Source organism: Candoia aspera, chromosome 2, assembly GCF_035149785.1.
Source record: "Candoia aspera isolate rCanAsp1 chromosome 2, rCanAsp1.hap2, whole genome shotgun sequence".
In the NCBI taxonomy this organism is placed as follows: Eukaryota; Metazoa; Chordata; class Lepidosauria; order Squamata; family Boidae; genus Candoia; species Candoia aspera.
Window position 1 is genome coordinate 50459765 of NC_086154.1, and position 26060 is coordinate 50485824.

General features: G+C 42.9%; 1 protein-coding gene across 1 annotated transcript in view; it reads left to right on the forward strand.

Moving 5' to 3' along the window:
* Window positions 1-18449, forward strand: part of FGD3 (FYVE, RhoGEF and PH domain containing 3) — a 56658-nt gene extending 38209 nt beyond the window's left edge. The window contains exons 14-17 of the mRNA XM_063291787.1: window positions 3920-4042; window positions 7208-7360; window positions 15902-16042; window positions 17259-18449. Of these exons, the coding sequence (XP_063147857.1) occupies window positions 3920-4042; window positions 7208-7360; window positions 15902-16042; window positions 17259-17483 (642 nt within the window). The 3' untranslated portion in view covers window positions 17484-18449. The remainder of the gene's footprint in view (window positions 1-3919; window positions 4043-7207; window positions 7361-15901; window positions 16043-17258) is intronic.
* The last annotated feature ends 7611 nt before the right edge of the window (window positions 18450-26060 follow it).

The window sequence follows — 26060 nt, forward strand, 5'->3', positions numbered from 1 at the left end:
TCCTCATTTACACAAAAACACACGAGGAACACGTAACCTTAGTCAGGCAAGTCCTCGACAAGCTCAGAAGGGCGCAGCTCTATGCAAAGCCTACAAAGTGCGAGTTTCACAAAGAGCGCCTAGACTATTTGGGGTATCGAATCTCCGGGGACGGCATCGAAATGGACCCCGCAAAAGTCGAAGCGGTGCTAAACTGGGAGCGGCCCCGCAACAGACGGCAACTACAGAGCTTCCTGGGATTCGCGAATTTCTACAGGTCCTTCGCCCGGGGGTTCGCTGAGATAGCCCTCCCCTTAACGGACCTCCTCAAAACCAAAGGGGTGGGGGACACCCGACGCGCCAAGAACCCAGGCACAGTGCTGAATTGGACTCCCGCGTGCCAGACCGCATTCGACAAGCTGAAAGCGCTGTTCACGACGGAGCCAATCCTCGCACACCCGGACCCAGAACGGCCGTTCGTGGTCCAAGCCGACGCCTCAGACTTCTCCCTGGGAGCCATCCTGCTACAAAAAGACTCCACGGGGCTCCTGAAACCATGCGCCTACCTGTCAAGGAAGTTCTCCGAGACAGAGAGGCGATGGCACGTCTGGGAGAAAGAAGCCTTCGCGGTGAAATCGGCACTAGAGACATGGCGTCACCTACTCGAGGGAGCCACCCAACCATTCGAGGTCTGGACGGACCACCGGAACCTCGAGGCCCTACGAACGCCTAGACGCCTTAGCCCAAAACAGGTCCGATGGGCCCAATTCTTCAGCCGCTTTGATTTCCAGCTGAAGTTCATGCCGGGCAAGAAGAACTTCCTGGCCGACGCCCTCTCCCGGCTGCCCCAAGACGAAGAGCCCGCCCCAGACACCATTGGGACGGTCCTATCCGCCTCGCAACTGGGAATGGCCGTGACCACCCGAAGCGGCGCACGGAGGCAGCTCGACGCTACGGCGCAGCCGACGGCGGGACAACCGGCGACGGAAAGAAGCCAACCGCAACTACCAGGGGGAATGCGCACGGACCTCGCCGCCGCCCTCAAAACCGACCCCTGGTTCCTGGCAAACCCCGACAAGGTAACGATGGCGCAAGACCTGGCATGGGGGGAAGGCAGAATCTACGTCCCGGACTCGCAACGCCAGGCGATCTTGCATAGGTCACACGACGCCAAGCAAGCGGGACACTTTGGGTTCCTCAAGACCCTACACCTAACACGGCGCCAATTCTGGTGGCCCGCGCTCAGGCGAGACGTAAAAACCTACGTGGCGTCCTGCCCAACGTGCGCTAGGGCCAAACGGGCACCAGGCAAACCCGCGGGGCTATTGCAACAGGTGGCAGAACCCTCCCGCCCATGGGAGGAAATCTCTATGGATTTTATAGTGGACCTCCCACCCAGCCAGAAGAAAACGGCCATTTGGGTGGTGAAGGACTACTTCTCAAAGCAGGCCCACTTCATCCCCTGCACGTCGGTCCCATCCTCACAACAACTAGCCAAACTCTTCCTCATCCACGTGTACAGGCTACACGGATGTCCCGCACGTGTGGTGACCGACAGGGGCACACAGTTCACCTCCAAATTCTGGCGGGCCTTCCTGAAGCTGACGGGGACCCAACAGGCCCTATCTACGGCTTGGCATCCGCAGACGGACGGAGCCACTGAGGTTCTTAATGCCACCTTAGAGCAATTTATACGATCATATACGAACTACCACCAAGACGACTGGGCTGAACTGCTCCCGTTCGCCGAAGTCGCATACAACAACGCCGTCCACACGAGCACGGGGAAAACCCCGTTCGAAGTAGTCTCGGGGCGCGACTTCGTCCCCATACCGGAGCTACCTCAACCCCCGGAACCACAGGTGGACGCCAGCGACTGGGGACGGAAGATCGCGGAAGCATGGCCAGTAATCACGGCGGCGCTGAAGGAGGCACAGGCTGCTTACAAAGAGCAGGCCGACAAGCACCGGCACCAACAACCGACGTTCCAGGCGGGGGATATGGCCTATCTCTCCACCAAGTTCCTAAAGTCAACCCAACCCTCGAAAAAACTGGGGCCTAAGTACATCGGGCCGTTCCGAGTCACGCAAATAGTGAACCCGGTAGCAATACGCCTGGACCTGCCACACAACCTCCGGAGACTCCACCCGGTGTTCCATACCAGCCTCCTAAAACCGGCAACCACCTCCCGATGGCACCCAAGCACGCCACAGCCCGCACCGCTAATGATCGACGGGCAACACCACTTCGAGATCAGGGACATCCTCGACTCCCGCAAGCAACGAGGAACTCTACACTATCTGGTCAGGTGGAAACACTTCCCCCACCCGGAATGGGTGGCGGCGCACAACGTTAACGCGCCTGACCTGACCAGAGCATTTCACCGGGCATACCCCGACAAACCGCAATCAAGGTCAGCAAAACCAACCCCCCCCGCGCAGGCCCCCCCCGCCTCCCGTGCCCCAAGGGAAAGGGCCCCCCCCAAGCCCGCGACTTGGGTGGACCTTCCCCCCCCCGGGACTCACTCCCCCCGCCCCGGGCCCACGGGGTGGTGACAAACGATCGCCAGCACCCTCCCCCCGCCCCCCGGCCGCGGGGGAGTGGCAAGCAAGTCAACAGGGCAACCTGGGGGCAACGCCCAGGAGACACAACAAAGGCGACGCACTCTAAATAAGAAAAGAAGGGCCCTACCTGGAGCTGAGCAGCACCCGACCAGCCACGCCTCTCGCCTCGCTGAACTGAGCCAAACAAACAGGGTGTGGTTGGAGCATGCGCAAGCCAGGTCAGAACCCGAGCATGCGCACCATGGACACACCCTGTGAAGGCACGTGGTAGAGGGAGGAGCAAAGGGAGGGGCGACAACTACTCCGGCGGGAACTTTGAAAAAAAAAAAAAAAAATGTGGCGTTTTGACAGCTCCACGGGGAAAACCAAGAAAACCGGGGGAGAACACTATTCGAAAAGGGGGCAGTATGTCATGAGTGCCGTTGAGCTAAAGTCATCAGCGCAATGGCACACATGACAATGACAAGGAAATAAGTGAAGGGGCACAAGTTAAGTAGCCATCAACCCACAACGACTAACGGCTAACAAACAATAGCTAAACGAATCACGGAACCACCCAAGCCATCAGCGGCAATACAACGGGGATCGCCCAGCTGAAAGCAATCAGCAGAAGAATGGAAACCTGAGGATGGGCGACCCTGGAAACCCTCAACCAATGGCAGGGCAACGCATGGGACAAAGGGGGGTGACGTGACCGTGAGCGAGGGGGCGCTGACCGGCGCGGGGTATTTAAACCCCGCACCGGCGCGCTCCTGTCACTCTCAGCTTTTTTCTACCAACGTTGTACCTACCCTGAAATAAACCAGAACCTGCTTTGCAAACCAGCGTCTGAACGTTATTCAGAGGTAGGCAGCGCATGACAATAGGAAGGATAGAGAGACCGTCAACATTTAAACAGACTTTAGAAACTTCAGCCTTCATCAGAGGATGTTTAATATAGACACCGATGTCATGAGTACTGATGGCGAGCAGCAGGGGGCCTCTATCCAGGGGGGAAAACGCATGTGTAGTACTGAGGAATTAAGCAGCCATTCAAAGAGACACAGATCAGACCCACCTTAACTTTTGGGGTTTATCTGTCTGGGTTTTCCCACGCTTATTCAGTTTGTTAGGATTCTGTTTATGTAGCAGTAATAAACACTAGAGAACTACTCCTCGTCTCAGTGTGTGTCTCACTGTTAGGACACCTTTCCTTTTAAAAGCTTGATCAGACTAACAGAGCTTGGGCCAGGGTAATCTTAATGCATCTTTACTCTTTGTATGTTTCAAATATGTACCTTGTTGATATTAGTGCTGCTTTTTAAAATAATACGATAGGCTTTGAGCTGCATTTTACTATTTGTAGTGATCTTTCTAAATTTCATTTTTCATTCCAGCCTGAGTGCTGCAGAAAATCTTCAAAATCAAAGAGAGATAAAGAGAAACAAGCTTGCAAAAGCTGCAGTGAAAGCTTTAACTCCATTACAAAAAGACGGCACCACTGCAAACAGTGTGGGGCGGTGAGTATTAGAGTAAAAAACCCCATTACTTTGGTTTATTTTGATAATGTATAGAATGTGCGCTATAAAAATAAAACAATATGTTTCATGACATTTTTTGGAATAGGTGGTATTTTCTCTTCGAAATTCTGCTAAGAAAGTATTTTATCTTAAGTATTATCATTTATTACAAATATTTTATCTTAATTTTCAATAATTTTTTTCTCAGGGCATAGCTACATAGATAGATTGATGAGGGGCTCAAGTCATAGGCATGTGCTCTCACCCACCAAAAGAAAATGTGCCAGTAAAGAGCTGCGCTTACATCTCCTATCTACATAATTCTTCTTTTGGAATTCACACATCTTAAATGTACCTATCTAGCAGCAAACTGAAATCAGTGGCACTTTCATTCATTCCTTGAATTGAACACAGTTTTAATTTCCCCTATAGCTATACTCATTTGTTCACAATTTACATTTTTTTAATATGAATCCAACCATTAGGTTTTGCCACTTAAAGATATACATTAAATCATCAGTGTACCTATAATTGGTAATGAATTAATCCTTATTTTGGATTACGCACTTCATTTTTTCTTCTAATTAAGGTTAGTTCCCTGAAACAATAATTTTTTAAAATGTACTTACACTTGTTAGTTTCCATTAACATTTTTACTCTTTGTTTGGTATAATTTTTAGTACATCTTAAATCAGTAGAATACCATGGTTTTGGGATTGGCTGTGCAACTTGTTTAATGTGTGTGAAGATTGCATCTGTGCCTGATGACTGAAGGGATGTCGTTTTGTTCTCCTGTGCAAAGGGAGACAGAACAAGCATTAATGCAAAAGCTACAGGAGAATTAATTGGTTAAGTGCACTTGGGATGGTGTTTGGCAGAATTCTGACTGAGAGGGGAAGTGACTGTGAGAAAAGGTTGTACTAAAGATTGGGAAGTGCAGTATGACCTATGCCATGGAAGGGGTGTGCAAACCAGATTTTTGTTCTCCAGCAGGTCATTGCAAAATGTGTGAAAGTGAGAAAGAAAGTTTATTGTATTGAATGTTTGTTGATTTAGAGAAACCATATGATAAAATAAATAAGCTTAGATTGTGGAATATTTTGCCCAAATATGGAGTAGTAAGTTGTTTGCTGAATACAGTAAAAACAGTATGATAGAACTAAAATATACATAAGAATAAATGGAATACTTAGCAAATGGATCAATATTTTGCAGGGAGCAATATATATGTGATGTCCCCTTGTTTGTTTAATGTATGGATAGAGAATACTTAACAGTGACACTAAAGATATGGTGGTTGGATATTTATTTATTTATTATTCAAATTTCTATTACCGCCCATTCCCCCCAAAGAGGGAGACTCTGTGAATGTACATGTACTTTTCTATGCAGATGGTGTTATATTGCTCCTTGAGAACTGGAGTGATTTACAGCAAATGTTAGATTGTATGAGGAACAAGGAGTATGGTTTGGAAAATGAATTATAAAAGATGAAGGTGGTGTATTTCACATGGATTTTGGTCTCAACATTTGTAAATTATACATAAATGGCAAAAAACTAAAGCTAAAAGATGAAATTGTATATCTTGATAGAATATTAACTAAAATGGCAAAATTGATAGAGAAATGTTTTAAGATGCATGTCCGAATGCTGGCAGAAAGATAGTGGGTATGTGGTCTGATGTGAGAAATGAATGTTTGTCCAAAGAAGTGAAAATAGCTGTATACAAGAGTTGTGCTTCTGCCCACTTTTGTTATTTGAAAATGAGAGTGTATCAGGAGAAACGTTAAAAGTAGAGTGAAGTGGTCAAGGTGTAGGACTAGGACAGCAGAGACTCAGGTTCTCCTCCATTCTTAGCTCTAGAAATTCACTAGATGAGTTGGGACAGTCATTTTCTCTAATACCAAGATCTACCTCCCAGGTCGCATCTTTGCATAACTTCTCTTCAGCTATCAGAGAAAAGGCAGAATATAGACCTAACTAATCAATAAATACATGAGAACACTGACTTTTTAATGTTTTACAATTTTATTTAATTTTGCAGTTCTGTTAGTCACATTTAGTGATATTGTGGTTGTCATGCTGCTGCTCTACACCAAAGGTTCAGAATCACCAGCCTCCAGATGTTTTATTGATTGATTGATTGAGTGAGTGAGTGAGTGAGTGAGTGATCAAGTTGTATAGCCATCCATCTCACAGAAAAGTGACTCTAAGCAGTTTGCTGAACTGTAACTCCCAGTTTGGCCACGCTCCCTGGGATTGCTGAAAGTTCAGCAATGTGAGAAAGGTGACTGGTTCTGCACCATTCTGAGAGGGCCCAAAGCAGAATCAGCATGTGGAAGCATAGTCCAGAAATAGAAATAGTTCAGGTGTCACTGAAGGGTCCAGAGTGAAATTGCTGAAGTTCAAGTAGCACATGGGATTTAGAGATTCAAGTGCATGGATCCAAGGTTGGAGCAGTTGTTCCCAATAGAGAGCAAAAAGCAACTCTGATAAAGGCCAACTGCCAGGTATGGCCTAATTAAGACCATTGTTGCCTTTGTTTTTCAAGGAGCTGACCTCTGCTCAGCTCTCTGAAGTTTGCAGTAGTTCTCAGGCTGGGCAGCTACTCAGAGTTGGGAATTCCAGCATGTGACTTGTCCCACACTGTTCCTGATGGTGGCTGCTGGAGTCAGCCTCAGGTGCTTGGTTGTTTGATGATTCCTAAGGCTAAAATTCATTTGGAGTAGGTTCCTCAGCATCAGACACCATGACAGTCTGAGATACTGAAATGAAGATATTGCAAAGTGTATGTCATATTTTACAAAGCACCAATCAATACCCTTTCATAAATGGTCTCTTCAATATTTATATTTCAATGAGCTTCCAGAAAACCTTTTAAAAATATCAAAAATAGCCAAAAAGCTCTGTAAAACATTGAATAAAAAGGAAAATCTATATATGTGCCTTGCTTTTGTAGATGGTTTGAGAAAATAACAAAGGGCATTTTTATTCCTTACTGTTCTTCAAGTATGTGAAGCAAATGGGAGGTAACTATATCTTGGATATTGGTACTGAAAATCTTACAGTGTTGCAATTCAGTATAATTGTTTTTAGGAACAGAAATAAGTGCTATTCTATCATAAGGGCACTTTTTTCTAACGTTGTTGTTGTTGTTGATCCAGGTTATTTGTGCCAAATGTTCTGAATTTAAAACACTTGCTGATAATAGCCGCCAAAATCGGGTATGCAAAGATTGTTTTCAACTGCTGTCAGCAAACTCGTGCATCTCAGGAAATGAAGGTGCAGGAGAACAAAGGAAAAAAGTCACCATGGAGGTATATTTATCATGTTTAATCGACTATAAACTCGTTGCTTTTGTTATTTTTTTTCCTGGTTTTATATTTTATTAGGTAGAACAAACAACAAAAAAGCAAACTAAAGAAAAGGGAAAAGAATATGTTTACATGCATAAAATAAAGTTTATATTACAGCAAGGGTTGAAATGAAATTATTATTTAAAAAGTTTTTTAAAAGGCAAAACAAACATGGATGAAAAAGTTTGTAGTTTGGGAAAGAAGTCCATCCTGGCAAGGCCACTCTTCTATTCTTCATACTTTGGTGGCTATAACAAAAAATGGACACTCCAGAGGTATATGAGGGAAACCAGATTTGTTGGTCTGTTCCCTTGGCATGTAAACAATAGAAGGGAAAGGGGGGGGAAGAATTTAGTCACAGAATCAAAGAAAATACCAATGCCCTATCTTTGATTTGTTGGAACAATTCAAAGGTGGTAAGGTTTTGTTGTTTGACTTGAATTTTCCTTCTCCCAACCTGATTGAATTATTTTGCTAGTAGCTCACTGTTTCAGAAATCATAGATATTTTTTCTTTTAGACAATTTAATTGTTCCTCTCTCTTCTTATATCCATAGTTCTTAATCATTATTGGTTTTTTACATTGAAATGAAGTTTTGCATATTATGGAACAAAACCCAACCCACTCGGCAACACTGGGAGTATAGGGAGGAGCTATTTCATATTGTATTTAGCATGAGGATTATTTCAACACTAGCACATTAGATATAAGAAGTCTGAGTCTCTCTGTAATCTGTAAGAAATATGTTAAATCTCCTAATGAATTCTAGTTCAGCTGTTTTGCAATGAAATTGTAATTCCTTTACTCGGGGATTGTGATCTTGGTATCAGAGTGTTCTCAGAAGCTGAATATTTTCCCATTGTATTTGAATACCATCATTTCTGATGTCAGATTTCTGTCCATTTATTGGCTTGCCCAGGGACTGGCCAATTAATCTGATATAAAGTGTTAGTGGGGCATTGCTGATAGAGAATGAATGGCATATGCTATATTAGAAGTTCAGCAAATGTTTTAAATGCTGGGGCTTATTTTCAGTCTTTCTTTGTGTTAGTATCCATATATGACTATATCTGATTGATTGATTCATTATGTGCCATCAAGTCATTTTCAACTCCTAGTGACCACATAGATAGATTTTCTCCATGACAGTCTATCACCACTGTAATTGAGTCTGCCCACCTTGCTGCTGGTCATCCTCTTTTCTTTCCTTCCACCTTTCCCAGCATTACAGCCTTTTCCAGAGACCCAGGTCTTTGCATAATGTGTCTGAGGTACGATAATTTGAGCCTGGTCATTTCTGCCCCAAGTAAGAACTCAGGGTTGAGGGCACGATTGTTTAATCAAGGAGACCTAGACCAAACTCACTCTGCCAGATCTTCCTGTATAGGCAGAAACTGTTAAAGATAGGTAATCCCTGTGCCATGAAGGACTTTGTAGGTCGTCATCAGTGCTTTGAATTGCAGTCAAAAGCTAACTGGCAACTAGTGCAGTTCACAGAACAGTGGTGTCACATGGGAATAATGTGGCATGTCCATTACTGTTTGTGTTGCCCATTCTGGACCAGCTGAAGCTTCCAGGGCAGTTCCATGTATACTGCATTGCAGTAGTCCATTGGTGAGGTGAGTAGAGCATGAGTGACCATCTGAAAGGCCTGTTGACCCAGGAACAGGTGCATCTGATGCATTAGATAGACATGTGAGCAGGAGCTATAAGTCCAAGATATCCTCCAGGTTGTGCAACAGTCTTGAATGGGGATGAGCTACCCTGTCCAATGCGTTCCAGAACCAGAGAGCACTAATATGTATACTGATGGTACTGGATCCTGAACCAATGGATGACCTCACCTAGCAATTTCATGTAGGTAGATATGAACAGAACAGGCAAAATCATCAAGCCCTTTAGCACAAATGAGAGGGAGGAGGCTCAGTCTCTCCCCGCTATCAGCACTGACTGGAACTGACCTCAGAGAAAGGAGAACCACTGTAGTACATGTCCTAGTACTGTGTCCCCCACTCCCAATCCTTTCAGCCAGTCCAGAAGTATATTGTGAACAACAGTATTAAAAGCCACTGAGAGATCAAGGAGCACTAGGATGGGTGCATCAGTCCATCCCTACACCACCAAAGGCCATCAACAAGCGTGATTAATGCTGACTTGGTACTGAACCCTGGCCTGAAACCCAACTGAAATGAGTCCAGATAATTATTGAATGAAATAAATCTGTTTCCTTCAGGATCCTCTAAATCTGTTACCTGATCACCTTTCCTAAAAAGGGAAGGTTGAAATTGTCCCGTCATCATCGTTGGGTCCAGTGATGGCTTCCTGAGGGGGCACACCACTGCCTCCTTCAATGCTGAAGGAATCATTCCGTTTCTCAAAGAAGCCAACACCATCACATTGATAGAACCACAGGTTATCTCCCAGGCACCTTTAAGAACACAGGAAGGATCTGAATGTAATAAACAGGTGGCTGAGTTCACACTCTGAAGGACCCTCTCCATTTCATCAGGACTTAGAGATTCAAACTCATTCCAGATCATCCCAAAAGACTGTCCCCAGGCATTCAACCAGACTTGCCCAATTGTCTTAACTTAATCTCACACCCTTACAGCCAGTTGGAGTCTAAATCTGAGGAAATCTGAGTGACTTTATCAGGCAGAGATTTTGAATATTCTTCACAGCAGCCTATTAGATGTTTCGGTAGTGCATTCCTCCCAGCAAGGAACAAGTCACTTAAACAGGGCAACCAGGCACCTATCATCAGAGAAATAATAGTACTTCACCACCTTATTGCCATTGATTTAATCCCATATATGGACTCTTACTAATGTTCAAGCAGACTCAGTCTTTATCTTCCTCCAATGGTGCTTCACACCCCTCTTCTAGTGATTCAACTCCCAGAGCTCCTCAGAGGACCAAGGTGCACCCAGGGAGAGGGCACATAGTGTCAGCCTCACTAGGTAGTCCAGACCAGAAAATCAACTCCACAGGAAGGCAACAACTACTTATATTAAGGAAATCTTGCAAGTCTGATTGTGCTGTACCTCCTCCTCCTCCTTATACTTTAGTGAATTATGGAGGTGTCTGCCTAAGCCCTTCAGCAAAGGATCGTTACCTTGTCGTGGTGCTGGAGCTTGAGCACCTCAATGATGCCATGAGCTAAACCGTGAAGGGCCACCCAAGACGGGAAGGTCATGACAGAGAGGTCAGACTAAATGCGATCCCTGGGGAAGGTAATGGCAACCCACCCCAGTATTCTTGCCGTGAAAACTAAATGGATCAGTACAACTAGAGATATGTTGGTATACCATTGGAAGATGAGACCCCCAGGTCGGAAGATGGTCAAAATGCTACTGGGGAGGAACAGAGGATGAGTTCAACTAGCCCCAGACATGATGACGCAGCTAGCTCAAAGCCGAAAGGATGGCTAGCGGCCGACGGTGCTGGTGGTGAACGGCGAATCCGATGTTCTAAGGATCAACACACCATTGGAACCTGGAATGTAAGATCTATGAGCCAGGGCAAATTGGATGTGGTTATTGGTGAGATGTCAAGATTAAAGATAGACATTCTGGGCGTCAGTGAACTGAAATGGACTGGAATGGGCCACTTCACATCAAATGACCACCAGATCTACTACTGTGGACAAGAGGACCACAGAAGAAATAGAGTAGCCTTCATAATTAATAGTAAAGTGGCTAAAGCAGTGCTTGGATACAATCCAAAAAACGATAGAATGATCTCAATTCGAATTCAGGGCAAGCCATCTAACATCACAGTGATCCAAATATACGCCCCAACCACAGATGCTGAAGAAGCTGAAGTAGAGCAGTTCTGTGAGGATCTGCAGCACCTACTGGACAACACGCCTAAAAGAGATGTTATTTTCATCACGGGAGACTGGAATGCTAAGGTGGGCAGTCAAATGACACCTGGAATTACAGGTAAGCATGGCCTGGGAAAACAAAACAAAGCAGGACATAGGCTGATAGAATTTTGCCAAGACAACTCACTCTGCATAACAAACACTCTCTTCTGACAACCTAAGAGACGGCTTTATACATGGACTTCCCCAGATGGACAACACCAAAACGAGATTGACTACATCCTTTGCAGCCAAAGGTGGCGGACATCTATACAGTCGGTAAAAACAAGACCTGGAGCTGACTGTGGTTCTGATCACGAACTTCTTCTTGCACAATTTAGGATCAGACTAAAGAGATTAGGGAAGACCCACAGATCAGCTAGATATGAGCTCACTAATATTCCTAAGGAATATGCAGTGGAGGTGAAGAATAGATTTAAGGGACTGGACTTAGTAGATAGGGTCCCGGAAGAACTATGGACAGAAGTTTGCAACATTGTTCAGGAGGCGGCAACAAAATACATCCCAAAGAAAGAGAAAACCAAGAAGGCAAAGTGGCTGTCTGCTGAGACACTAGAAGTAGCCCAAGAAAGAAGGAAAGCAAAAGGCAACAGCGATAGGGGGAGATATGCCCAATTAAATGCAAAATTCCAGAGGTTAGCCAGAAGAGATAAGGAATTATTTTTAAACAATCAATGCGCGGAAGTGGAAGAAGAGAATAGAATAGGAAGGACAAGAGACCTCTTCCAGAAAATTAGAAACATTGGAGGTAAATTCCAGGCCAAAATGGGTATGATCAAAAACAAAGATGGCAAGGACCTAACAGAAGAAGAAGAGATCAAGAAAAGGTGGCAAGAATATACGGAAGACCTGTATAGGAAGGATAACAATATCGGGGATAGCTTTGATGGTGTGGTCAGTGAGGTAGAGCCAGACATCCTGAAGAGTGAGGTTGAATGGGCCTTAAGAAGCATTGCTAATAACAAGGCAGCAGGAGACGACGGCATCCCAGCTGAACTGTTCAAAATCTTGCAAGATGATGCTGTCAAGGTAATGCATGCTATATGCCAGCAAATTTGGAAAATGCAAGAATGGCCATCAGATTGGAAAAAATCAACTTATATCCCCATACCAAAAAAGGGAAACACTAAAGAATGTTCAAACTATCGAACAGTGGCACTCATTTCACATGCCAGTAAGGTAATGCTCAAGATCCTGCAAGGTAGACTTCAGCAATTCATGGAGCGAGAATTGCCAGATGTACAAGCTGGGTTTAGAAAAGGCAGAGGAACTAGGGACCAAATTGCCAATATCCACTGGATAATGGAAAAAGCCAGGAAGTTTCAGAAAAACATCTATTTCTGTTTTATTGACTATTCTAAAGCCTTTGACTGTGTGGACCATAACAAATTGTGGCAAGTTCTTAGTGGTATGGGGATACCAAGTCATCTTGTCTGCCTCCTGAAGAATCTGTATAACAACCAAGTAGCAACAGTAAGAACAGACCACGTAACAACGGACTGGTTTAAGATTGGGAAAGGAGTACGGCAGGGCTGTATACTCTCACCCTACCTATTCAACTTGTACGCAGAACACATCATGCGACATGCTGGGCTTGAGGAATCCAAGGCTGGAGTTAAAATTGCTGGAAGAAACATTAACAATCTCAGATATGCAGATGATACCACTTTGATGGCTGAAAGTGAAGAGGAACTGAGGAGCCTTATGATGAAGGTGAAAGAAGAAAGTGCAAGAGCTGGCTTGCAGCTAAACCTCAAAAAAACCAAGATTATGGCAACCAGCTTGATTGATAACTGGCAAATAGAGGGAGAAAATGTAGAGGCAGTGAAAGACTTTGTATTTCTAGGTGCGAAGATTACTGCAGATGCTGACTCCAGTCAGGAAATCAGAAGACGCTTAATCCTTGGGAGAAGAGCAATGACAAATCTCGATAAAATAGTTAAGAGCAGAGACATCACACTGACAACAAAGGTCCACATAGTTAAAGCAATGGTGTTCCCCGTAGTAACATATGGCTGCGAGAGCTGGACCATAAGGAAGGCTGAGTGAAGGAAGATCGATGCTTTTGAACTGTGGTGTTGGAGGAAAATTCTGAGAGTGCCTTGGACTGCAAGAAGATCAAACCAGTCCATCCTCCAGGAAATAAAGCCAGACTGCTCACTTGAGGGAATGATATTAAAGGCAAAACTGAAATACTTTGGCCACATAATAAGAAGACAGGACACCCTGGAGAAGATGCCGATGCTAGGGAGAGTGGAGGGCAAAAGGAAGAAGGGCTGACCAAGGGCAAGGTGGATGGATGGTATTCTAGAGGTGACGGACTCGTCCCTGGGGGAGCTGGGGGTGTTGACAACCGACAGGAAGCTCTGGCCTGGGCTGGTCCATGAGGTCACAAAGAGTCGGAAGTGACTAAACGAATAAACAACAACTGCCTAAGCCACTTCCAGATGTCATCACATTCTTCTGAACTTTTCAGGCCCTTTTGCCTAGGTAATCATTCCTGTATATTTCCATCAAGATTATTTTCCTTACTCTCTACACCTTGGGTCAATGAAGTCCAAGCTCAGTAACCCATCCCTTCCTAGCTGTGACTAAGGCTTTGGCCGAACTGCCCACCAGATCCTCGGGGAAAACCTCAGGCTTCCTCTGGAACCTGATAGAGTGCTTAAGTCACCTGTGGTGGGCCACTCTAAGAGGCCCTTTCTCCCTACTAGGTGAAGTTACATCAGCAAGCCAAGGCAACCAGAGAGTGATCTGACCATTGCAGTGGACTAATGGCGTTATCCTGTACCACCAGTTCACATCACCACTGCCACAAGACAAAACCAGGGCCTAAGTGCAACCACTGGTGTATGTCTAGTCTTCAGTGACACGGGACAGGTCCATGGCGGCCATGAACTCCTGAGATGCCCCGGCCTTAACGTCACCTGGTGGCAAATTAAAATTCTCAAGGACTAACAGCCTCATGGTCTTCAGAGCCAGCCCAGCAGCAGGTTTGGCAGGGTGGATGATACCACAGCAGCAATCTCAGTTGCTCCCTAAAACCCAGCTGTTTCATAGCTGTCTGGGGACTATGTAGCCACTTCTTCCTTTTCAGCTGGATATTATGAAGGATGACTTCCACTTTTGGAAGCCCTTCCTCCAGCGAGATCGGTGATAGAGGGCTTGATGGCTCTGCCATTTCAGTGTCAGCTCATAAAATTCTTTTGCTGTAAGAGTTTTCCAAAAAGGTGCTCTTTCAGCCAATTTTAAATCTATGCACATGTCGGAAGCAGTATCTGTGTCTGGAGTCTAAGGTTTATATTGGAAATGACAAGATGGGACCATGAAGGATTCCACATTGTATCTTTCAGGGGGGTGGGGGGAAGGGGGCAGCACTTGGGTTTTACTGCTTCCTTCTCCTCAGATTGCACTGAAGGTCTGGAGCACAATCAGCTTCTTAAGGCTTTGATTTGTATTGGAAGAGACAGGAACTTGGTTTTTTTTGCTCAAGCCTCATTGCAGCAAATGGGATTTGTGCCAGGGCAGTTTTTTGTGCCAGTCATGGTGGTGCTTGTTTGGTTAAATGCAACTGGGAATTAGACACGTGTTATCTCTTTGCCATAGCTGTGATTGTTCACAGATTTTTTGTTGTTTATTCGTTCAGTCGCTTCTGACTCTTTGTGACTTCATGGACCAGCCCACGCCAGAGCTTCCTGTCAGTCGTCAACACCCCCAGCTCCCCCAGGGACGAGTCCGTCACCTCTAGAATATCATCCATCCACCTTGCCCTTGGTCGGCCCCTCTTCCTTTTGCCTCCCACTCTCCCTAGCATCAGCATCTTCTCCAGGGTGTCCTGTCTTCTCATTATGTGGCCAAAGTATTTCAGTTTTGCCTTTAGTATCATTCCCTCAAGTGAGCAGTCTGGCTTAATTTCCTGGAGGATGGACTGGTTTGATCTTCTTGCAGTCCAAGGCACTCTCAGAATTTTCCTCCAGCACCACAGTTCAAAAGCATCTATCTTCCTTCTCTCAGCCTTCCTTATGATCCAGCTCTCACAGCCATATTTTCACAGATTAATGAGACTATTATAATGTATGACACAGATAAAAGTTTGATAAGTATGTTGCCATTTTGTTTTGTGGCTTGGTTCTATCCAGCAGCAGACTTGCTTAGCAGAAAGTTCCACTGACTACAGTTAGCTTTGCTTTCAAAAAAAGTATGTACAGGAATGTGTATTTCTAAGTCAGCGTGGAAAAATAAACCCCTTTTCCCATGACAATTGGGAATTTTCATTTATCCCTCCAGCAGTGCTACACTCCATTCACAGCTTCCTCATTAATTTTCAATCTTCCCCAAACTATTTTAAGCCTGAAAATACTTCTCACATGCTAATTGTTGTTCTCAATTTCTATCGTGGAAGTGAAATTTTGAGTTGCAGAAATAATCTAATTCAGATTGTGTGTAAAGTTATCTAAACTTCTGCATATTTAAAGACTGATTTATTGGTAAATCATTCTTCTGTGCACATTTGCTATGTATGAACCAATACTTGAATATGGAAGTGTTAAGTTATGTAATGAATTGTAAATGACTCCAGCCTGAGAATATTAATATATTTTTATTATTTTTAACAGAAGCAAAGCATGTTGGGGGCAGAAAACAGTCTCTTCAGTAGCCACCTCCTATTTCTTGAGAAAGGAAAGACTTGGTGTAAAGTGTGGGTCACCATTCCTAAGACAGAACCTCTTGTCCTATATCTCCAAGGAGAACACCAGGTAAATACCTCAGAATATTAAAACTACTGAAAAATAGGTTAGACTGGTCATTTTCAAGCTCTCAGCTGGAACGTACTAGTCTGCTGTTAGGAAACTGCTGGCATGCTGAGGTATGCACCAAATATATTTACACATTGGAAGGCTGCCTGTTTGTCTCTGCATGAACTACTATACTGAATTTCCCCTCTTCCAGTCACCCTTCTTTGCTAGTCCTGCCTGTATTTGTACCCAGTATGATCAGTGCCTTCTGCTGTGTGTTATCTGCCCTCAGAGAAGGTGGCCAGTTGTGCCTTCTACATTCTGTGTCTTTGGCTGTCTTCCTTTCAGGAAGGTAAGGGATGCCTTGAGCAGAGACTCACGCAGAAACTTGGCGTAGGCTAGATCCTCCTGAGGGTATATTAGATCTGTCCTGTAGTTTTCAGGAGTCCATTGTGTCTCCAGCTTTAATTCAGACAAAAAGTGCCAAAGGCTAGGGAATCCTGGGTAGAAGCATTTGGTTTGGTTGCTTTCAGCCACAAAATCAAATGCCCCCAAAGGCTTTTTCTTCTTTAGTATCTTCTTAGTTTCTCTACAAAGGGATATGATAATTATTTGTTTGCCTTAGTCTCAAGAAAAGTATTTTTTTTTCAAATGAATACTTCAGAGGGTTTTTTTTGATCTTGAAAAACATTTATCCTTCAAAGCTTAAGAAAAAAAATGACGTAAGACAGCGCGACTTTAAATCTTCATTGGATTTGTAAAGTTCAGTATTAGATCCATGCAATTGTAGAAGTGCTGAGAATGTGTTTTGATCATGCGTGAAAGAAGTCGATTTCCTCAGCTCAGGCATACTTAAAAGCTAAATCACATTTATCAGAAATACATGGGATTTATATAGCAGTAGAAGCTATTTTTAGATTATTCTATCCTAGAATAATAAAGAAGAGCAATATGTTGATTCACAGAATATGAAAAAAAATGCTTTCTTTTTGCAGCAAACCAGAAAGTAATGGGTGGAAGGCCAACTCCAACCACAGTACCTTGCGGGAATAGCAGTACCCTGCTCTTCTATGTCCCAGTTTTGATTGAATCCAACTGATGCAACCATTCTTGCAAAATCTTTTCATGTCCTCAGATGGCTTCTTTTCCAAATCATTGACCCTGTTCAGCTGTTACGTGCCTGTGCTCAGCCTGTTTCTAATATTCACATCTTCCTTTATTTCTGCTTTGCGTGTAGGATGGACGCATTCCACGCAGTATACCTCTGCTGGGATATGAGGTTGACTTCCCACATTCTGGTGAGAAATCTGAATCAAAATACGTATTCAAACTTTGCCAGTCCCAGCAGACTATATATTTCAGTGCTGAGGATGAAGACCTGCAAATGAAATGGATGGCTATTCTCACCAAAGCTGCTAAAGGGGACATTCGTGATCTGAGCGAGGAAACCAGCAATCCCTAATGTCGTTTCATGTGGTCTTAATCATAATGGATAGGGGAAAAGCCACCTGAACTCAGTATTCATGGCACTTTGAAAACCTACATGGCTTTATATTTTGGTATGTCTATATAGAAACTGCAATCATTTCTTTTCCCCCTTTCTCTTTTTATTATACATTCGTCACATTCAGTACCGATTGTCCAACATCTACGTTGTCAGCTTGTATAAATCGATGTAGTTGTTATGAGTGTTTATATTGATATTAATGGTGAAGGAGGGAAAAGGGGAAAAAGCATTAATTCTGTTTAAGATAATTAGGAAGGCAATGGTTTCCTGTTCCCCTTTACTCTTCATTTTTATTCCTTTCAATTGCTGTTTCAGTGAAGGATGTGTATAGTCTGTTACAGATGTGCTGCCTCTAAGTAAAATGTTGTACAAGGGCTTGTGGCTGGCCACTAATGTGCTATTATTCTCTTTTCTCTTGGATCTTTTTTAATGGTCTCTTCTCTGCTGTATGATCAAATGTAAAAGGGTTACTTCTTTTGTTAACACTGACTTTTCTTGAAAGGATTTTTTTTTCACAAGACAAATACTGTTTTTAAAGCCATTGCAGAAGGCATCTTGAAAGCTAAAATATCAAGCATTCCTATATATTTATATAAATATTTTTCCATTTTTTCCTCTTTTTTTAAACTTTTACACATACTTATTTCTTTATATTACCTTCTTTTTTAATGTATACAAGCAAATGTTTTATACTGCAATCTGGGATATTACTCATCAATGAACATTTTTAGTATACCCAATAAGGCAAACAATTAACTTTTTTGAATAACTAAGGATTTATTTATATAATTTGTAAATATCATATATTAAGCATCTTTTTAAAAATATGTTCACATTACACTTGTATAAATTGAATTTGCTTCTTGTTTCTTTTTGTCGGCAAAAGTATTTATGTATGCAAATAAAGCCCCATGTCACTGATTCTTGTCCCAACTACTCAAAATACAGGAAGACTTAAGCAAAACTCGAGTGCCTTTTCTGTGCCTTAAGGTTTATTAATGTATTAGATGATGATGACCAAAATGGAAGAGAAGTCTCACACAGGATGAATTTGAAATGTCTGAATTTGGGACTTTTTGCAGTATTATCCATTTTATAGTGCTTGCACTACAGTTTTCATGTGTTTTTTATCTCAAAATGATAAAAGACTATTGCATATAAAAGTATTTAAAGGGGCTCCAGTGGGATATGGGTAGAATAAGAGCTTATAGGCCACTCAGCTCCAATGGTTACAACCACCTCTCACTGTTAAAAGCCAAGGCTACAGAATGTGCAGGTAGCCTTATGTTGCAACAGGCTGTACAATGGAAGATACAGTCTGATTGACTGTGGACATGGGTATGACTACCTGAAACAACAGCTAAAGAGTAACCATGAATTTCTTTCTACAAAACCAGCAAAATGAAAGAAAAAGAAGAATGTAGGATTACAGGAAACCACAGAGTAACATAACAGAGGAACTGATGTATTGCAGATTGCTGCTGGAATTGATATTTTCAGTAATAATATATATTTAATTCAGTGTTAATATTGGTATTCAGATATTTTCTGCCTCAGTCTTCCCCAAGCTGGTATATTGTCAGACCCTGCCAAGTTCACTGGGGATTCTGGGGTTGGCGTAGTTATCAGTGGGCCTGATATATACTGTATGTGAGGCTAATCTTGAAAGGTATCTGGACGTTGCAGACAAAATATGCAGCTAGGCTGCTAAGTAGTGCAAGATAAAAAGGTATGATACCTGCACTGATTGCCAGTTGATCCCTGGGCACAATATTGACCTTTAAAGTCCTAATCCACTTACGGCCTAACTATGTAAGGGATTACCTCTCCTGTTACAAATTTGCATAATTGTTAATATTTGCAGGATTATCTATGCACAACCAAAAACCTAACTAACCCTCCCCATAACTCACTTTAAAAACATTAAGCAACAAACTAGTCACCCACAAGTTCATAGGCACCTACAAATTCTCATTCTGAGCTAAAGGCCCTTTGGAAAAATAATAGATTTGAGTACCTTCCAAAATGACGGAAGAATAGGGGGCAAGCATACTCTGGGGCATTGTGTTCCTCACTATGGGGGCTACAGCAGAAAAGTCCTGCTCTCTGGCTGATGCTCTTTCTACTCACGTGGTGGGACTTGCTGCAGATCTTTCAGTGTCTGGACTGAAAGTCCTTAAGGCATTCTGGACCACACTATGTAGGGGCTTATAAGTAATAACCAGGACTTTGAATTGGGTCTCAAAACCAACTGGTAATCATTGCATCAACTTCAAAATGGTTGTGACACTCCATTTGCAGGTTTTCTATCCCACCCCACCCTTCCCCAGAAGGGTCTGCATCACCTTTGGAAATCTGCAGATGCTATAAGGGCAGAGATCACCAGATATTTTACCATCTTTATTGTCAATAAGTAATTAAATTATGAGGATTTGCCAGTGGTTAGCTATATTCACTGTTGGTTTTATGCCCTCATTGCTCAAGGCATCTTAACACTTGCTGTATCTCCTGAGGCTTCTCAGAAAACTAGAAAGATGCCAGTAAATGAGATGGCAATTTTGTTAATCCTAATTACTGAGACAGGTAGTTGGTAATAACCATTGTTAACTATAGACAAGTTAAGCAGCTTTACTGAAATCCTGTTTCCATGCATTTACAAGAGTGTCTATGCTCCTTGATAGTGGCACAGAAATACTTTTGCTAGATTGATTAATTGATTCTTCTTGCAGTATCCAAAAACTGTAACATGGTAATGGGAGAAAGGAAGAAAAGGGTAATGGGAGAAATCAATTTAGAGATTATTAGACCAACTTTCTGTGAAGTTACATTCTTATTTCTCCAAGATTGAAGAATGCTTTCAGTTGTTAGCATCTAGTATCCATTAAGTCACAGCAATTCTTTCTGCTCTCTTCTATTCCTATGTGGGATTTTTGCATTCATAATAGGATTGGTTCTTCATGCCAGAGAAATTCATGAAAAAAAACTTATTGGATATCTTTAACTGGTAGTAAGAAATCTTTGACAAGATGTTTAACAGCTCTGTACAGCTATGTTTTAGAATAAAATGGTGGAATCTAAGTGAAACCAGATTCTATATTTAGGGGAGGGGGAATGTTCTCATAATTAAAAGGTGAAGAAGATATTGCTGATTGCTTGTAAATGGAAGAGGATTTTTGTCTGTATCTGTACAAAAGAGTAGATATCACTCTCACACTTTGTGTGATAGAATTAGTGGCTTATGGCAGCAACGGAATCACAAACTAAGCTTATGAGTACTCAAAGCCTGAAACCAAAGAAATCACTGTTCTGTATCTCAATCTATATAAACTCAGTCATAATATGAATTGAAGTGCAATTTAATGAGGTTTGACCAACAATTCAATTCACTTCAACTGATGGAACATAGGAAGCTGCCTTACACCATATCAGCCCACTGTTCTGTCTATTTCAGTATTATTTACCTGGCAAGGGTTCTCCAGGGATTTAGTATAATCTGAAAATTCAGATTTAAGAACATTTTGTATGCATCTCTGAGTGACTGCCATCCTTTACAATTTTTGGTTCACATGGTTATATACAATGAGTACATCCAATAAAGATTATTACAAGACACTACCTCCAATGATAGACTGCAGCACATCTTATTCTTTAAAATAAATGGGAGAATTTCAGAGTGTCCAGCAAACAAGAGGACTCCTGCTTGTAGAAGTCTATAGGAAGGTAAGCTGCAAGAGCTATACAATTTTCTTTTGGGGTTTTTCTTTTCAGGTCTTTCAGTTAACAGCCTTTGTTACAATTATTACAATTCACTTGGAATTGCAAATTGCTACTGAAACAGATAATTTAGATCAGATCAATCTGATTTAATTTACAGTCTGAAAAGACATTGTGCCTCTCTTTGCTAAGGGGTTGGGACAGAATAACTGAAGAAAGGAATTTCGAGCTGTCCTTAAATTATCATTCCTTTTCACAACACAGTCTGGTATATGCTAGACATCTGATGCCTAGAACTATATCTTTTCTCAGCTCTGAAGCTTACTGATTAGCCCTGGGCAATTGGCAGCTGCTTCAAAGTGGCTGTAAGGCAAAAACACTGTTCCAAATGCCTTAAAGGGGAGAAAAGTTCCTGTGCAGGAGAGCCTAATATATATAAGTAAGAAATGAACATCAACAATAGGACTGCAGTGTGTATGTGAATTACATACTCTTAAACTCTCCAGGAAAATAGCTTACAGATAGAGTGGCAGTGAATCATCATTATTTTAGAATAATATCTTCCACAATCAAAAAGAGGCAAAAAGAAAAAAGGAGAAAAAATATGAGTAAATGCTGATGCATGCACTGATGGTTATGACTGGGAATTGAAAATCGGGTGGAAAAGTCAAAGGCTGGTATGAAAAATATATTTTAATGGCAATACACATGACACAACTGATGCCTAAATATAGTTAAATATGTTAGAAATTCAATTTAGATAGATTTTAAATCAGTTAGAAAAATCTATTCCAAGTGAAAAGTATGCATTATGTGTTCAGCCAAGTGTCCCAGCAGTGATCAGGTGCTCAGACAATTGGTTCTTTTAGATCCAGAGACAATAAGCACACTAGTGAAAAAAGAGATTTTAAGCTTTATTATAAACTTAAGCAAACAAATTTAAACAAACATAGTTTAGGCAGATTAAACAGAACATAAAGGGAAATCATCACATACCAAGCAAGTTGAAATCCTATCTCCCATAGGCTGTCAGGGTGAGGGACGCGGTGGCACTGCGGGTTAAACCGCTGAGCTGCCGATCGGAAGGTCAGCAGTTCGAAACCGCGCGGCGGGGTGAGCTCCCGTTGCTCGTCCCAGCTCCTGCTCACCTAGCAGTTCGAAAACATGCAAATGTGAGTAGATCAATAGGTACCGCTTCGGCGGGAAGGTAACGGCGTTCCGAGTCGTCATGCTGGCCACATGACCCGGAAGTGTCTATGACAACGCCGGCTCCAAGGCTTAGAAACGGAGATGAGCACCGCCCCCTAGAGTCGGACACGACTGGACTTTACGTCAAGGGAAACCTTTACCTTTACCTATAGGCTGTCAGGAGCCCCATAATAAGGACAGCGGAGATACCCCAGGGTGGCTCCATTTCCACAGCACCCAGCGCTCAGGTCTGTGCAGAAGCTCCCAGACTCAAAAGGCAATCCTCAGGTTTTCATCGAAGTCTGGCCCTAAAACCTGGTGACCCTGTTTCCATGGTACAGAGTCTGCAGGATCTGACTTTGACGGGACACTTCCCAGGGTCTGGAGCACCTGTTTATGACATAATCCAAGAGCCTGGGAAGCTATGCAGATAAACTGGTGCTTAACAAAAACAATCTTGGGGTTTTCTCTTCTCCCCCCCACCATTTCAAACAGAAATAAAAAACAAGCCAGCTAAACATTAGTATAATTCAAAGTAAACTGTAAGCTGCTTTGTGTGAAGGAGAAAAATCAAAATATGTCACTTAAACTCCTTGAAATACAATGGTCTTCCGTGTTGCCACTACTTTATATTACTTATCTATTTTTCCCACTGGAAGTTATATACCCAATAGAGATACATGTACAAGCATTCATTGAATGGTCTTATTTAAGGAAAGCTACAAAATTTAATACTCAGCATTTAAGTACAGGTAGTCCTTGCTTAACAACCCTAATTGGGACTGGCAGCTCTGTCACCAAGCGAAGCGGTCATTAAGCAAAATGTATGACTGCCCCGCTTAGCAACAGCAGTTCTGGCAGTCCTGGTTGCCACCATTAAGCAAATCACCCGCGGTTATTAAGTGAGACAACATGTGAATGGAAACTGATTCGCTAGGCAGGTCCTTCTCAGTGTACCTGGGGTTACTTCTATTGTTAGGCAAAAAGGGCTTTTCAGGAGGGCAGCAAAGCAGGGGAAGTCTGTTGTTAAAGGAGAAGGAATATTGAGGCCATCAATCAATAGAGGATGGAAGGTCGGGGTTTCTCTAGGCTGAAATTCTCTTGTTAGGGCTTCCCTTGGGCTTTACTGTGAGCTGGTAAGGAGGCTTCTCCCCTTTGGCTTTGATGGGATTGCTGGGGGTGGGGGGGTGGGGAGGGGGCTTTGTCTGAGGCAGGGAAGGTCAGTTTGGGTCTGGTGGGATTAGGCAAAAAGATGAACTGGGTTTTGACCCTGGTCATATCTAAAAGATTGGGGGGTGGGGGAGAGAAGGGTGTAGTCTCCATTTTTTTTTTTGTTAGATTTATTTTCTCCACTACACTCCTGTTCCTCAAGGTTATTCCTTCTGCCCATTACATCAGATGATTCAGTCTGCTGCTATGTTCCTGCAAGAGATGGCTGATGATTTGACTGCTCCAAAGATTCTGCTCTTTCTGAACTTCATCTGCAGATATTCAAGAGCCCACTAGCAACTCAGTTGCAAGATTGGTACAGGTAGTCCTCATTTAACAACCACAATTGGGACTGGCAACTTGGTGGTTAAGTGAAGCGGTTGCTAAGTGAAGCATCATGATGTTATGTTCTTATTTCAGCTTTCCTTTACTTTACAGACCCGTGAAGGTCGTAAATGTGAGACTGGTCACAAAGTTACTTTTTCATCACCATCATAACTGAATGGTCACTAAATGAGGACTACCTGTACCTGTCCAATCCTGCTCCTCCAATTCAGAAATTGACTCATCAGACAGGCCCATAACTGGAAGATAACTGTTAACGTATATATTTATTAATAAATCCACATGCCTGCATACATACACATATACATTATAGTTGAAATTGAAAGTGGTAGACTGAAGTATTTGATAACTCTAAATATATGTGTCCTCACTCAAAATGTAATCTGATTGTGGAATCCAGCTTTGTCTTCCACGGTCTAGATGTTAACATATAATGAAATAACACAGCGTCTGAAATTGCTTTATTATCATAATTAGTGGCATCAGTAGTACTTTGGATTACCAGTCTTGCTCAAAACGGAAATTAAATTATTTTTCTATTCTTAACTTTCCTTCTTCCTACTCATCAGCTGCCCTTTAAGTTATACAGAGAAATAAAGAATAGGATGAATGTCATATGTATGTGAAACATTTATTTTAATCTCTGTTAAAATTAACCCAAACATAGGCCATGCTGAACGTTGTTTGGGATTCCTCTCAGATAGCTATCCCAGCAATAGCTGTACAGTAGTATAGCTGTAAAAAATGTCTGTTGATTATTCTTGGAGCTTTCACCTAAGATGCAGTTCTGCACATCAAGGCTAAGCAACTGTCATGTGACTAAGAACTGTTTTCTCTCTCTCTCTCTCTCTCCCCACCTCTCAGTGTGTGTGTGCCTGTTGACTGCTAAAGTCTATAGGCACACGTCTATGATGTGGTGACATTATCAGAAGCTGTAGAAGACCAAATGTTCAGCCCTTTAAAAAGTGTTTGGGGAAAATAGTAAAACAGATATACTAAGCCATTTAGAGGTCTAATGCATCTCATTTACTTGTTTTATACAGTAGAAACAAGCATTCCAGAGGCTGAGATGCAGGCCTGAGAGGCCAAATGCAGTCATGGGTGTGGGACACCTTGCTGGGCTCTATGGTTGCTTTCTTCTTGGCCCTGGGGGCTCCATTATTTGTACGTTTAAGGGCAGAATACCCATGTGTATACAATTATTCACACTCACCTATTTTCACATGCCACCTCCCCACAGGCATATCTCTAGGTAAAGGTAAAGGTTTCCCTTGACGTAAAGTCCAGTCGAATCCGACTCTAGGGGGCGGTGCTCATCTCCGTTTCTAAGCCTTGGAGCCGGCGTTGTCATAGACACTTCCGGGTCATGTGGCCAGCATGACGACTCGGAACGCCGTTACCTTCCCGCCGAAGCGGTACCTATTGATCTACTCACATTTGCATGTTTTCGAACTGCTAGGTGAGCAGGAGCTGGGATTAACAACGGGAGCTCACCCCGCCGCGCGGTTTCGAACCGCCGACCTTCCGATCGACAGCTCAGCGGTTTAACCCGCTGCTCCTGTCCTTTGTTCATGCAGGCTTAACTTCAAGCCAGATTTAAGAAAATCTTCTCCGGACTGAGAGACTTCAGCAACACCTTGCAAGGAATTCAGCCTGGACAGAAGGCTAATCCAGCCTCCCATTGGGCAATCCTCTGCTGCTGAGTCCTCCCACTTTTCCTTTCCAGGAAGGAAATTACCAATTGCTTTCCTTCCTGTGGGTGGGTCTAACTTGGTGTGTGTGTGTGTGTGTGTGTGTGTGTGTGTGCGTGCACCCCCAGTCACACCCCTGCATACATATCTTATGTGTGTGTCTGTATATGTACACCCATATCTATATGTACACATACATGCATATAATATGTCTGTATGTATATATTTATATACTGTATATACACAGAGAGACATGCACACATACATATCTTCAAAATTAAATGCATATATATAAAAAATGAATGCATCAAAAGACACATACATGTAGGAGCATACATGTAGAGCTCATCAACCTACCTGACCCAAATGCCTGGGGAAACAGCCA